This window comes from Podarcis erhardii, assembly GCF_964252035.2.
Source record: "Podarcis erhardii genome assembly, chromosome: 10".
NCBI classification, from domain to species: domain Eukaryota; kingdom Metazoa; phylum Chordata; class Lepidosauria; order Squamata; family Lacertidae; genus Podarcis; species Podarcis erhardii.
Genome location: NC_138500.1, coordinates 21,988,067 through 22,003,322, shown reverse-complemented (window position 1 = coordinate 22,003,322; position 15,256 = coordinate 21,988,067). Strand labels below are relative to the sequence as shown.

Here is a 15,256-nt window from a genome sequence, read left to right as displayed (position 1 = left end):
GCCCATTTAATCATGCATTCTTTAACTTGTTCCTCTTCCATTTCAAATTTCAGCCAGTGTTTATACATTTTTGATATAACATGTTCATCATCATTACACAATTGCATCTCAAAATCCATCTTACTTTGTTCCATGCCCATATTTTAATCCAACTTAAATCTCTCTACTAGTTGTAAATAATAAAACCACAGAAACTTGTGATCTCCCATTACTAATTGTTCCATTAATTAATTTATTTTTATCATCTCCTTGATGCAACTCTAATAACTCTTGATAGGATAATCATTTCTCTTTTCCTGCCACCATTTTGTTTAGAAAGCTTCTATAGAAATCTGTTGGGGAGTGCTAAGCACTCTCAATCCTTCCTCAACCTGGTCTCTCTGGATATTGTTGGACTTATCCCTGACCATTGCTTCTTTTGGCTGCTGAGTATGTGGGAACTGGGCACCCAAGAGCACGAAGGCAGCAGCAAATTGGGAAAGGCTGAGCTTATCTTTTGGCCAGTGGATATAAAGGCATATTGGAGAAGTGGGGGCTATCAGTGGCAAAACAGCATTAGAGAAAAGGATGAAGAAGCTTCTATCTCAACCTGCCCCCTAATTCTACACTAACTGACCAAGCTGGTGCCCTCTGGATGTTTAAGACTACAAGTCCCATCATGCCCAAGCAGCACACGTCTATTCAGAGGAAAGTCCTATTGAGTTCAGTGTGACTTATTACCAGAAATGTGGGTTTTGCATTGCAGCCTGATAACGTGGTCTGCCCACATTCACCACAGCAAAAGTCGGAGAAGGGGGAACTGCAGCAACAGAAATGCTGTGGAATCCAGATGCCATGGTTAGCATAAAAGCTGATAACTGAATAGCATGCGGCTGTTTCAACACAAACAGCTAAAAATGCCTTTGAGCTTCTCATAGGTTAATGCTTTTAGATGGAACAGAATGCAAAAGAGACACATTTTAAAATCAAAAGCACCTTCTTTTTAAGAAATTCAGTCCCCCCCCCCCATTTGCAAATAGGCTTTTCATGCTACATACACAGGACCATGATCTAGAATCACCTTATACTTTGCTCTTAGATTATTGCTTTGGGGGTTTTGCTGGTATTATAAATTGCTGTTTATTATTGATACATTATCATTGTGTTTTAAGAGCTTTTTAAAAAACTGTTTTGCTTAGGACTCAGTATAAACTACTTAGCTTGTTCATAACAGTGTTCATAAATGCTGAAAAAATGGATCCCACTTCTATTGATTTGGGGGGCAGTTGTTGTGAACCTCTTCATGTTGTTCTGAAACTGCTATAAAGTTAAGAAAAAAAGTATGCCGTAAGTCAGGCAGGGCCAATTGTTTGGCAATTCTTATATTCTTGGCAAAATCAGCATATTTGATACAGCCAAAATCAGCATATTTGATGCAGCTCTCCTTAATACACATACAACAACAACAACAACAACCTTAATATTCACAGTGTTGCAACATTCTTCAGTAGGGCTGTACAACCAATTTGTCTGAATCCCAAACTACACTGTACTGTTTATTTTAATAATTTCTTCTTAATCTGGATTGGGCTGAGGTAGTGACAGATCACTACAAAGAGGCTTGAGTGGATCCAAATCAATTTGTAGCCATTTATGCCAATTCATAATGAGAAAAAGGGATGCGGGTAGCACTGTGGTTAAACCACAGAGCCTAGGACTTGCCGATCAGAAGGTCGATGGTTCAAATCCCTGCAACGGGGTGAGCTCCCATTGCTCGGTCCCTGCTCCTGCCAACCTAGCAGTTCAAAAGCATGTCAAAGTGCAAGTAGATAAATAGGTCCAGCGGGAAGGTAAATGGCGTTTCCGTGCGCTACTTTGACCCGGAAGCTGTACGCCGGCTCCCTCGGCCAGTAAAGCAAGATGAGCGCAGGAACCCCAGAGTCGGCCACAACTGGACCTAATGGTCAGGGGTCCCTTTACCTTTACCTATAATGAGAAAACCACATACCCTCCGAGTGTCCCTATTTTCCAGGGACAGTCCCGGAATTACGAAAGCCACAGGTGCCAACTCCTAGGGGCTGAGGTGTGTCTTCAGCCTTCTCAATAAATTTTATTGGGGGGCTCAGCACCCCCAATATTGAGGGGGCTGAGGGTGGAACTGAGAGTGCCACAGCATCAGTGACAAACGTCTCCTGAGCATGAGAGAGGAGGAGCTATAGCCATTGAAGCTACACAGCATTAGGCTCCATGCTCAGCCTCCTGCCCACAATGTTGTGCTTCTGTTGCTACCTCCTGTCACTGCTGCCGCTGGTGCAAGGCCTGCAAGGCCGCTGCTGCTGCCACCACCACAAAGGCCTCCCAGGTCGCTAGAAGAACCTTTGACTTTGTATCAAATCTGGGGGACATTTCTTGGAACTCATATTCTAGCTTCCTAATAAGATCCTTGCTCTCCTTGTACGTGAATGTGCTTTATTCTATTAGCAGTACACTATGAGTGCAAACAGTGGTTTATGTAGTCGCTCTGGAGCATCTTACCTATATATTGTCTGCATATACCATGTATTGCCTTCTGATATATTACCCGCCTCTTAATTCCCAGAATGCAGAAACGGCAAGAACAGAGTCGTGTATTTACAGCTGTCCTCTTCGCGTTTATTTTCCTGCTAGCAGCCGTGAGCACTACCGAGGCAGGGAAAAAAGAAAAGCCAGGTAAGGATGCTATTGCTTATTACGAGTAATTTCGAAAAGTGGGGAACTTTTCACTTTCCTTGTCTGTTTTATACATGTGTTGGTATACAAAGTGTTTTCTCCCCCCCTCCCTTTTCCTCTACCTTGTCTAGTTGGGGAAATGTTGGGAGGAAGAATTCAACATCTTGCTATGTTGGTCGTTCCATCATCACAAGGATTTCAACTTGCCAGATGGAATGATATGCTTTCCCTCCACATCCTGTTCTGGGGTTCTCCTGTTCCCCCCAAGCCAGTTTTAGGGGGCACGAGGGGAAGAAGAATGTCCTGCTGCAGAATTCTCTGTGCAAGCTTCCTCTGATTTCACTCAAGTGAATCCTGCCCATTGTCATTAACATCACCACTTTTTTTGGGAGGGGCATATCAGTCATCTTGGGATGCGGGTGGCGCTGTGGGTTAAACCACAGAGCCTAGGACTTGCCAATCAGAAGGTCGGTGGTTCGAATCCCCGCAACAGGGTGAGCTCCTGTTGCTCGGTCCCAGCTCCTGCCAACCTAGCAGTTCGAAAGCATGTCAAGTGCAAGTAGATAAATAGGTACTGCTCCAGCGGGAGGGTGAACGGCTTTTCCGTGTGCTGCTCTGGTAGTCATTCTGGCCACATGACCCAGAAACTGTACGTCTGCTCCCTCGGCCAATAAAGCGAGATGAGCGCCACAACCCCAGAGTCGGCCACGACTGGACCTAATGTTCAGGGGTCCCTTTACCTTTACCTTTACCAGTCACCTAAAACACTTTGTAGGCGCATCATTACATCACAGCCATGGAGATGATGGATGGACATCAATTGCAGTCTAGGGCTAGAGTGCTGGACTGCCACCCCACTCCTATGTATGAAGAAAATATGGACAAATTTGTCCATTTCATCCCTCCAGGTTTCTCATTTTCCCAATCTTAAATTAAGTTCTTAATAATAATAATACCCCACCCATCTGGCTGGGTTTCCCCATTCACTTTGGGCAGCTTACAACATATCTAAAAACATCATCAAAACATCAAGCATTAAAAAACCTCCCGATACAGGGCTGCCTTCAGATGTCTTCTAAAAGTTCTATAGGTATTTATCTCCTTGACATCAGAAGGAAGGGTGTTCCACAGGGAGGGCGACACTACCGAGAACTATTTCTGCAACCATTTGCAATTTTCTTTTATATATAAATAAAATCCTCATGAATATTTGTTGGTACTTTGGCCCGATATTTCCCCTCATAAACCTCTGTTCAAACTTCAGCTACGCTGGGGGAAGCCTTTCCATAGGGTTTGCATGACACTTTCAGCAGCGTCATCACAGCAAAACAGGCACAAGGATCCATAGGGCATGCAGTTTCCCATGCATCCTGTAGATCTTACTTGGATATCAAAGTTCTGATAGTGAGGCATCGCCATTGTGAGGCCTTGCTACCACAAGGCTTTTATTTCATTTTAAGTGTGGGGTTCATAGGAAATGGGATTCAGGAGACCTCAAGCAGTGGTCACCCTCTGATGACATCATCAGGAGAGTGATTTCTCATTAGCTCAGAATGGAGGCCACCTTAATTCATGCCTGGATTGAAATGAGCCCGAATTAAGTAACTTTGGATGAGCCCACTACAAATTGAGTCACATGTCTCTATTCATGGTAGTGGTTATCATTTGGTCACATTACTTATGCTATGGGATGAAAATGTCTTGTTTGGTTCTCAGGATTCATTCGAAGGATAGGAAAATTACTCAGGCTTTTCAGGTCCTCTCATTCAAAATTTGCCTTGTGCCTTATGGCAAATATTAGGGTTTTATTGGGCAGGCTCCTCAACTCTCTCTTCTCCCAGGGGACAGATTCAACTGATGTGAGAATGTCAAGTACTTTGTGCTTTGTTATGAAATACAAAGAAACCATTAACTTTTTTTTTTGACAAAGTGACTGGGGACTTGCTGAAGTGACAAGTTGCTGATGCAGTGTTTCATTGTAAATGGCAATGGAGGAATTGAATGCAGCAGAATCTGACATCCCTGGAGTCGTTGGCTTACAGCAAGGAAGAAATATAGCATCATATCTTCAAAACTGTCTGACTCAGGAAGGTCTTGGAATGGCTGCATCGCTACGTGAGGGAGGGGAAAACTTTTGAGAAATAAAGGGTTGCTGAACCCCAAGATCAATTAATTTTAGCAAAGAACTAGTTCTGGTCTTACACAGTTTGATCATATATGAGGGGTTAAGCAGGGGAATCTCAGACTTGCCTCAAGGTTTGTATTAAGTAGAGTACAACAAGGATGCAGTTACCCAGTGGCGTAGCACAGAGGCGGCTGCCCCAGGCACAAAATTGTTAGGGGTACAAAATTTTGACACTCAATGTTGCCTCAATACAGCTGTGTGCTTCCGTCGCTAGGCTCTGTTGAAAACAACTTCTCCATGCAAACCAGGAAGTGACCTCTCCAGACAATGGAACAACTCTTCTTTTCTTATCTCTGCTGCTGTGATCACTGGGTGATGCAAATGCTGTTAGGCAGTTGAATGCCTATGCGTACTCCATCCATTTCCTCCCTCTCTACCATGGGTACTCCATCCATTTCCTCCCCCTCTACCTGGCACAGCCATGGTGGCTGGCAAACCACGCTACGCCACTGCAGTCACCTCCCGTCCCAAGCAGTCAGTCCACACGAGTTACTTTAGGTGCACCCTGACCTTTATTTTCTTCTGAGTTGTGTTCCTTGTGGTTCTTTCCAGAGAAGAAGGTGAAAAAATCTGACTGTGGAGAATGGCAATGGAGCGTTTGTGTCCCTACCAGCGGAGATTGTGGGCTAGGGACCCGTGAAGGCACCCGGACTGGAGTTGATTGTAAGCAAACAATGAAGACGCAAAGGTGTAAGATCCCCTGCAACTGGAAGAAGCAATTTGGAGGTAATGTTTACAGGGTTGATATTAACCATTATGCTAAGTATGAATACATACCTTGAACTATTTGTTAGATTAGGCATTGCCAACATTTCTGAGCCAGAGGGCGCCTTTGGAATTTTGAGAAAGTGCCATGGACACCGGCCACAAACTGGCCACCATGGGATGACATATCAGAAAAAGGAAGCTGTGAAGGCGTTATAGGACAAAAGTGAGTTTTCAAGCTCCATTCATTTCTCCAAAAGTTCAAAAAAGAATCAGAGTGATTTTATTTTTTTAAGATGGCCATGTCAGACTGCGTAGGTTAATTAGCTCATCAAAGTCTTTGGGAGAACAGGAAATTTTGAGCAACAGGAAGTCAGTTTGATGAGACAGTTAAATGATAAAGCAATGGTGAAAAGTAATTAGGAGCAACATTCTGTTGCCTTCATTTGCTGGAGATTTGAGCATATCATCCTACTAAATTAGGCATTTCTCTTCCATTAGGATTACGATTTGTGGAGCGTTTATTTTTCTGATGCAGGGTGAAAGGAAAACCTAGTGAAAATGCAATATCCCACAAGGCAATTTTCTGTAGTAAAACATAAGTAAAGGCAGACAGGTGGGCAGAGAGATAATTCATTTGGTTTCATGATCATGTTGAAAAATTCTGGGCATAAGGAATTCACTTTTTGCATTTGTGTGCGTGTGTAACTTGAGAAGTTCTGCAGCTCCCCAGACGAATGTGCAGAGTGAAACACAGTTACCCTTTGGATTTTGCCCTTCTCCAAATTCTGTAATGCAGATTTTGGCTTCAAAAAACCAAAGTCCCCAGGGAAGAGGGATTGATTGCTAAGCTCCTTTGGGAATTGTAGCTCTTGTGAGGGGAATATAGTTTCCCTAACAACTCTCAGAACCCTTAATGAACTACAGCTCCCAGAATTCTTTAGGGGGGAAGCCATGACCATTTAAAGTGGTATCCTAGGCATTTAAATGCATGGTGTAAATGTGGCCTCAGAGTGTGGCCCTAGAGTCCAGCAACATATGGAGGGTGAAAGGCTCCCCATCCCTGATATAAAAGAGGTTGGTCCTAGATGACCTAACATAAATATTAGCAAAAGTAATTGGAACAAAAAAGCAATACCATTCTTGCCCTGTTTGGGAAGGAAGCTACCCTACATACAAGGATGTTCAAGTAGCCATATTTTGTTCTTACCTTTCAACTGCTGATAATAAAATATTATGTGCTCACTTATTTATTTTTTTTGCAGCGGAGTGTAAATACCAGTTCCAGGCATGGGGAGAGTGTGACCTAAACACTGCCTTGAAGACTCGAACTGGGAACCTCAAGCGAGCCCTACACAATGCAGACTGCCAGAAGACGGTCACCATCTCAAAGCCCTGTGGAAAGCTTACCAAACCCAAACCTCAAGGTAACACACATTCACAAATCATTGATGTAGAGCCTTTCCCATCATTCCAACATTGCTCTTGGTCTCTTTGAAATCTTGCCTTGGCAGGGAAGGGCCATAGCTGAGTGGCTTGCAGTACAGCTAGCCCTAGATTCAGTCTTCAGCATCCCTAGTTAAAAGGACAGGTAAGCAGGGGCACAGGCCTGTTTGAGAGCTGACTAGAGTTTCGCAGACTGTGTAAGCAGGAACAAAAACTCAGACCACAAAACGGAAATGGACAACCCAGTCTTACCGAGTGCAAAACAATGAACATGCCCACAAAGCCATCATGCAACCATTCAAAACAAACATCCACAAGGCTTCAGTCACAAGAGGGAATATAATTACCATTCAAAGATGGCTCCCTGCAAGCTAAAACACACCTCCAGGTGAAGGATAAAGTGCGAGACTGGTTACATTACGCTCAGATTAAAGAAGTTTTTAAAAATGACAAAAAGTTAGGGTTCCAGGTGGAGAAATCGAAGTTGGAAACAGAATTGTTAGAACCAAAGACTAAGGTATTATCAAGAATGTATAACTTGCTGTTAAAATGGAATACACAAGACGAAATGGTTAAATCGGCTATGATAAAGTGGGCACAGGACATTGGGCATAACATTATGTTTGAGGACTGGGAAAGGTTGTGGACCACTGGGCTGAACTTCACTGCATGTAATGCTCTGAAGGAAAATGTAATGAAAATGATATACAGATGGTACATGACCCCAGTTAAACTTGCCAAAATATACCATTTGTCTGATAATAAATGTTGGAAATGTAAAGAAAATGAAGGAACATTCTTTCACCTTTGGTGGACCTGCCCTAAAGTGAAGGCCTTCTGGGAAATGATTTATAATGAGTTGAAAAAGGTATTTAAGTATACCTTCACTAAGAAACCAGAAGCCTTCCTTCTGGGTATGGTCGGCCCAGAAGGTGTTAAAGAAGGACCGAACATTTTTTATGTATGCAACAACGGCAGCAAGGATACTCATCGCTAAGAACTGGAAAACTCAAGATCTACCCACTCTGGAAGAGTGGCAGATGCAGCTGATGGACTATATGCAATTGGCCGAGATGACTGGCAGAATCCGAGACCTGGGAGAAGAGAGGGTTGAAGAAGACTGGAAGAAATTTAAGATTTATCTACAAAAATATTGTAATTTGGTTGAATGTTAAGAAGGATGCTAGATCATAAATAACTGTCCACCACTGAATTAGATTTGAATTTGACGATAAGTGAGATTAAGGAAAATATAATTTTTTTGGAGAACTGCTAGATTTTATTTAAATGAGTGGATATAAGGTTCTAAACAAGATGATAATTTGCTTGAAAAAATTTTATAACGATGTAAGTGGGAGCGGGAGACGTGAGGGAGTCCAAAGAAGTGATGAAACTATGTTATGATATAAGTAATGTTGTTTATTATTTATGTATTGTATTCAAAAACTTTAATAAATATTTATATATATATATATATAAAAACACACCTCCAGGAAAGAGTAATCTTCAAGAGAAGACTTTTCTGATCAGTCCAGGCCAACGTTTCCCCAATGGAACAGACAGACAGTCCTGCACTGTGTTCTCCAGGTGCTATTGTCAATGCCTCATATTCAGCTGGCAGAACTGGAGCTATTTGTGTCAGATATTGTTACTTGCATAATTTCCCCTCTTTTTTCCTACACCCCACACTTGCAAAAATTGGCTGATAACTTCATGGTACCCTTGCATGGTTTCATTAGCTACCACCCACAAAGCATGAAACCTCAATCAGATGTATTGGTAAGCATCAGTCTGAAAAAGGAAGGATGGAACCAAAAGATGGAATCAAGCCATCTCTTTACATTGGCATCTTCCTCTGCCATTTCTGTTGTTGACAGAATCCTTCAGCATCCCTTGCTACAGCTCCCATTATTACATCACCCTCTAGCCAGGTTGTACTAAAGACAACCAATGAAATGACTGGCTATGACATTCCTTTAGAATAGATCTTGTCAATGCATCTTATATTGTCTGAAAGAAACTACTGATAAAGGAGATCTAGGATTTATAGACAATTGACTGAAAGTAAGGTTTGCCACCATAAAACGCTTAGAGGTTTTGTTACAATCAAGAGGTATATAATACATAAATAAATTAAGAAAGGGAACACCTCCTTTGGCTGTGAAGGATAGGGAGTGTTGCCTTAAAGATAAAACTAAGCCATTTTGTCAAGGTCTAAGAAGAAAGGCAAGCTGTTGAAAAAAGTTGTAGAAAGATTCTTTTTGTTTTGTAGGTCCCCAAATGACAAATGTTCTGATAAGATAAATCTGTGTGCTTGGTTTACACTTGAGCTATATTTAGGGTGATCTTATAATAAGAAGGGCATTATCTGTCCTTCCCCTTCTTGTCTTTTAAATTAAAAACCTATTCATTCTGCCCTGAAACTTCTATAAACACTGAAGCAGTTCTAGTTTATGGTTTGGAATCCTCCCCTCCACCTCTACTTTTCCTTTCATTTGATTCCTTCTTCCTAAACCATGTCTACTTCCTTACCCTTCCTAGTGGTTGATTTTCGACTTTGACTCTGCAGCCAGGAACACGTTTCTGTTTGCCGTTTAACTGTAATATACAATGCCCAGGTATTATTAGACACTTATTACTGTAATGATGTTTATGATACTGTTGCTGCTGCTGCTGAGGATTTTGGACAGCTTCAGAAAAGTGAAAAATGTGAAGGAATAATTTACCATGTAAGCCCCAGAACACAGAGATCTGCATGCTCAACCACAGGCATACCTGTGTCAATCCCAGATAAATAAGGTTGTTTTTTAAAAAAGGAGAAGTTCTAATTAATTGGGCCTTTTAATGAACTCTGCAGCTGTAACAAGTGCTGTGTGCACAGGGGAACTGATAGCAGGAACTGAAGCTGTGAAATCTACCACTGTGTCTAAGACAAGGAATTCTGTGCCCATCACAAAAGGTGCACTGCATGGATGCTTGTTTACTGGTTCAGAGTTCCTGCTGCCACCTGAAAAACAGGAGAGCCTAATCAAATATCGCAGTTTTCTTTTGGTTTACTTGCTCTGGATAATGAGACGGATGCAGGATAGAAAACAAAGGAGGCAGGAGCCCTTTAAAGCTGTGTGTCTCAAACATTTTACCTTCAGGGAAGACTTCATGCTGACGTTTTGTCTCTGTACTGCACAAGATTTGAGGAAGAGTGGGGGAAGGAATCATCATGACTCCATGCAAACCAAGAGTAGAAGCTAGAAAATACCCACCACTGTTCTTTAGCTGTACATTGAGGGAACATAGCTCAGTTGGTAGAGCATGAGATTGGGTTGTGGATTCAAGGCCTACCTTGGGAAAAAGATTCCTGCATAGCAGGGGGTTGGACTGGATGACCCTTGTGGTCCCTTCCAACTCTACAATTCTATGGTTCTATATATATCCTGCTGGGGACTTCCGGGTTGACGCGATCGGATTAATGGCGGATTCCCTCCGAGCTCCGGGGGGAATCGGCTCCGCTGAGAACGGGTCTTGCCGCGCCGGAGACGCGGGGACCCTTAGAAACTACAGGTGCGGATACCTGTGGACTTGGTGACTCGGTGGGCACCTTAAGCGCCCTCCTCGACAGTCAAAGAGCCTTTTTAAAGGCTGCGGAGAAGGTACGAGGAGTGGCGTGGTGCTGAGAGTAGACCGCTACCTCAGTGGAGTGAAGCCGCAAGCCATTGCCGGAGAGCGTCAACTTTCTTCCCGACATTTGGACCGAAAGTAAACACCCCGTGAGTAAAGGAAATTCGAACTTTAAAAGAAATTTTATTCCTAATCTGGCGACCGGGGGGGACGTGCTAAAGGGAAGTCCGCACCCCCCCTCATACAGACAATTTAAAGCAAGGAGCGAAAGCCTAAGATCAGAGAGAAATAATCTCGTGTCTTTTGGAGATTGACAGAGATTTTATCAATTTACGTGAACAAGTCGTTTTTTTTTCTAAGCTGTGCTGGAGGAAAGAGGAGAGTTTCAGAAAATTTCTGTGTACCCCCCCCCCGAACCCGGGAGTACCCTGTATCAGCCTAGCGAGAAAGAACAGGGTTTTGACAGCTGTCAAGTGAGCTGTCAAACTGCAGGACTAAGAGAACTGTATTACTTTATATCTCTTGGACTTACAAAGTGTTATATTCAACTAGAAGTGGTTGGAAACAAAGTAAATAACGAGCTAAAAAGACTGTTGGTATAGAACTTTAACAATGGCAATCCCTCTAGAGGGGACTGGAGACATTACAATGGCTGCAGAAGGAAAACTACTAGCAGAAATAGAAAGAGCCTTCTATCTCGTGGGAACTTTACAAGAGCAAGCTATGATTATGGATAAACAGTTGATGACCTTGATCTCTAAGACAAGTAATCCTGCTGATGGAAGGAAGGAATTGACTCTGGAAGATTCTGCAGCTGAACCAGAAAAGATATCTTTGGAGTTGGAGGAAAAACAGGTCGAAGGGGAGAAAGTACAGATGTTAAATTTCTTACAGGACTCCTTGCAGCCAAGGAACAGAGAAGCCCTTTGGACTACAAGTCATGGAGAGAGAGAAGCAAGGGAGGAAGCCGCTGGACACAATAAAATATGGGAAGTTAAAAAAATAAAGAAATATAACTGGGGCTTCCTCCTCTTTTCTGGATTTGATGACTTGGGACTTTGGGGACCTTTGGCAGAACCTTGGCACCAAGTCCTTCTAACTAGGATTGATCTGAGAAAGGATGAAGAGACCTCCCGAGACTTGAAGACCAATAAAATGGATTACCAACAGAACAGGCAGGGAGAGACTGAAATAGACTTAAAGGCCTCCGACGTGAGAAATCCGGGCTAGGGATCTTAGAAGAGGACAGTTATTTTGGAAGGGACAGATACCTGGGCAGGGAGGGAAGGGGAAAAGTAGAATTTAAAATTTTAGGATTTTGGGTTTTTTTTTTTATAATGTTGATTCATATTTTAATATAAAAAAGGGTAATTTTTGGTATAAGAATCTTGATTGATCTTAGAATAAGGATCTAATGTATATAAGCAAAGGATTATTGAATTGGGCCTAACAAAAAGAATCAAATTTAAACATAATAAGAATAGGATTGGGGAAGGAAATAAGAACTTGCTGAATTTAATATGGAAATTGGGATGTATGGGGGGTGGGGGGAAGTCAGGGAAAGAGGGTTATGAAAGCAAGGATATGAAACCATTTATATGTCTCTGTGTGTGTTGTTATAAAATGTGAAAATCCAATAAAAATTTATATAGAAAAATAAAATATATATATCCTGCTAGATTGGGCGAATGGTCCAACTAGTCCAGCATCCTGTTCTTTCAGTGGTCAACCAGATGCCTGTAGGAAGCCCACAAGCAGGACATGAGTACAACATTACAATTTCCAGCAGCTGTCTTTAAGAGGCATGCTATCTCTGATAGAAAAGATATGGCATAGATATTGTGGCTAGTCGCCATTGATAGCTATATCCTCAATTAATCTGCCTAATCCTCCTTTAAGGCCATCCAAGTTGGTGTCTGTCATTACATCCCACGGGAGTGAAAGCCATAGTTGGACTATGTGCTGTGTGAAGATCATTGATTCCAGTTCAGTGTTGACATGTGAGCCACAACAAAATGTAAGAACATAGGAAGCTGTCTTCTACCGAGTTGGACTATCAATCCATCTAACTCAGTATGGCTTACACTGATTACACCAACTAACTCTCTGGGGTTTCTGACCAGTGACATCCCCAGCCGTACCTGGTGACGCTGGAGAGGGAATCTGGGATCTTCTGCATGCAAAACATTTGCTCTAGATAGAGAGGATAAGAAGACCTCTGAAGACGGTTTGGGAAATTTGCTCACCGGGGGAAGTTGGTTTGAGCATTTTACACTGATCTTTGCTCAACTGCACTGGCTGCCAATTAGTTTCCAGGCCCAATTCAAAATGCTAGTTTTGATCTATAAAGACTTAAATGGCTCAGGACCAGAATACCTTAAGCACAACCTCTTTCCATAAGAATCCACCTGGACCCTGCAACCATCACCTAAGGCCCTTCTCCATTTGCCTCCTCCACGAGTGGTCCAGAGGGTGTAAACACAAGAACGAGCCTTTCCTTCAGTGGCTCCCTATCTGTGGAACGCTCTCTCCGGGGAGGCTGACCTGCTGCCTTCATTTTTTTTTTTTTTTTAGCTGCCAGGCAAAAGTGTTTCTGTTTAACCAGACCTTTGGCTTTGACTGATTAACATTCTGTGTCCTTTTAAAGTGTTTGTGGGAGAGGGGTCATTGGTTTGTTTTTGTTCTTCTTTTTATCATGTGTTTTGTGTTCTCATTTTGTATTTTTGTGTTGTGAACTGCCCCGTGATCTTTGGGAGAAGGTTTTATACCAATCCAATAAATAAAATTAAAAGTTAGATACCGGTAAATGAAACATCGTTTCCTTGCAATTGACATTGGTAGCTCAATTTATAGTCTGCATGCCAATAGATTTAGAGGAGCACCGCAGTGCTGCAGAATTTGATATTATTGCCAATACTACAAACAGTAGAATAGCAATTGCGTGTTGAGTCCCACAATGCCACCCCCACCCAAAAAAAAGACACACTTCACACATCAATTTTGTTTAAGTTTTTTTGGCATAATTTTGGCCACAACTTTATTCAAATACAAAATATGTGAGTGGTTGCTTAGGCATTGGTTATGACTATCTGTCCTTGCCCCAGGGACAGAGCTGACTTCCGGATTCCAGCGGAAGCCAGCGTGGGAAACAAGTATTGGGTGAGAAAATGAAGCTGGGTATCAGTCCCTCACTTCTCACCCTCATGTTCCTGTGGGGCTTGCACGGCCCAAGTCCGACTCCGGGGACAAGGACGAAAAGAATGGCAAGCCCCTGGATTCCTTTAACGGAATTCCCTTTCCGCACCACCATTGGAGGGATAGGCACTTACCCCTCCATCAACCAATTTTAACCAATGCCTAACCGCCAACCTTACAAGTTGTGACGATTTGCTACGCAGTAGGCAAAAACCAAATGGCACAAGCCAATCCGCCAGATGGCAAAATTCCTACCAGGCCCCCGCACCAAGGCGGACGACCCCATGACAGGCATAGCAAGGTCAAGCGAACCAGAACCCCCCCCCTATTAAAAGGGAGGGTGGGCGGGTGATCCGGTGCAGAAGCCAAGAGGACGCCCCAGCGTTAGGCGTCCTGCATTTATAGCCTCTGATCCCTCCTTCAAAATTGGCAACATCCAAAACTCCCCAGTAACCCAATTAACCCCTTAAGGGCTTGGTTTTTCCCCAAATCTGCCCAGTAACAACAGGGTGGCTTGTATTTCCCAACCGCAACACGTGCTCTCATTTTTAGGGAGAACACGTTTTACCGGTATATTATACAACACAAGGTGGTTTTATACAGATGTGGTGGCAGTAATTTTTTGCTTTGCATTTGTTTTGCTTTTTTAAAAAAGTTGAAATATAGTAATTAAGAGAATGTGTTGAATGCTTCTATACCATATAAAGTCATACCTTGGGTTACAGATACTTCAGTTTGCGTTTTTTCGGATTACGAACCTACCGGAACCCGGAAGTACCGGAACAAGTTACTTCTGGGTTTTGGCAATCGCACATGTGCTTTGCGCATGTGCAGAAGTTCCGAATTGCAACCCGTGCATGCGCAGACGCGCTGCCGCAGGTAGCGAACACTGCGGGTTGCAAACGTGCATCCCACACAGATCACGTTCGCAACCTGCACGTCCACTGTAATCATCTGGTCTGTTTGCTGTAAGAAATGTGTTCCAGAAAGTCAGCAAATGGTAGTTTCAGATCTATTAGTGTCTCACAAACACTGGAAAATAGTTATGATGCCACAAAGCAAAAAAGGTATCACTATTGTTAAATTAATAAGTACCACCTAAAATACAATTTTTTGAAAAATTCCCTTGGATACAGAGTGTTAATGGGGCTCTGCTCATGAGGTTTTTTAAAACCACCAGTATAAGAGAGCCCTTCTAGATATTCCATTGACAAAGGCAATAAACACAGGGTGGGGACAGTGATGGGCTGCAACCTTTCCGTTCAATGCTTTCATTGATGCCTGAAAGGGGTGTCCATGCAAGCACCTCCTTCCAGATGTACAGTTGTGTACAGAGAGTGGAAGGTGGATCCAGCTTCTCCACCCCCATCGTTCGGCCCAGACACTGGGGTCCAGCTCTGAGGGCCTTCTGGCTGCTCCCTC

The 15,256-nt window shown here is 42.9% G+C and overlaps 1 protein-coding gene across 1 annotated transcript in view; it reads left to right on the top strand.

Annotated features, from left to right (window-relative positions):
- PTN (pleiotrophin) overlaps positions 1–15,256 on the top strand; it is a 94,146-nt gene that overhangs the window by 65,247 nt on the left and 13,643 nt on the right. Inside the window, exons 2-4 of the mRNA XM_081879016.1 lie at positions 2,579–2,688; positions 5,426–5,599; positions 6,844–7,005. Of these exons, the coding sequence (XP_081735142.1) occupies positions 2,580–2,688; positions 5,426–5,599; positions 6,844–7,005 (445 nt within the window). The 5' untranslated portion in view covers position 2,579. The remainder of the gene's footprint in view (positions 1–2,578; positions 2,689–5,425; positions 5,600–6,843; positions 7,006–15,256) is intronic.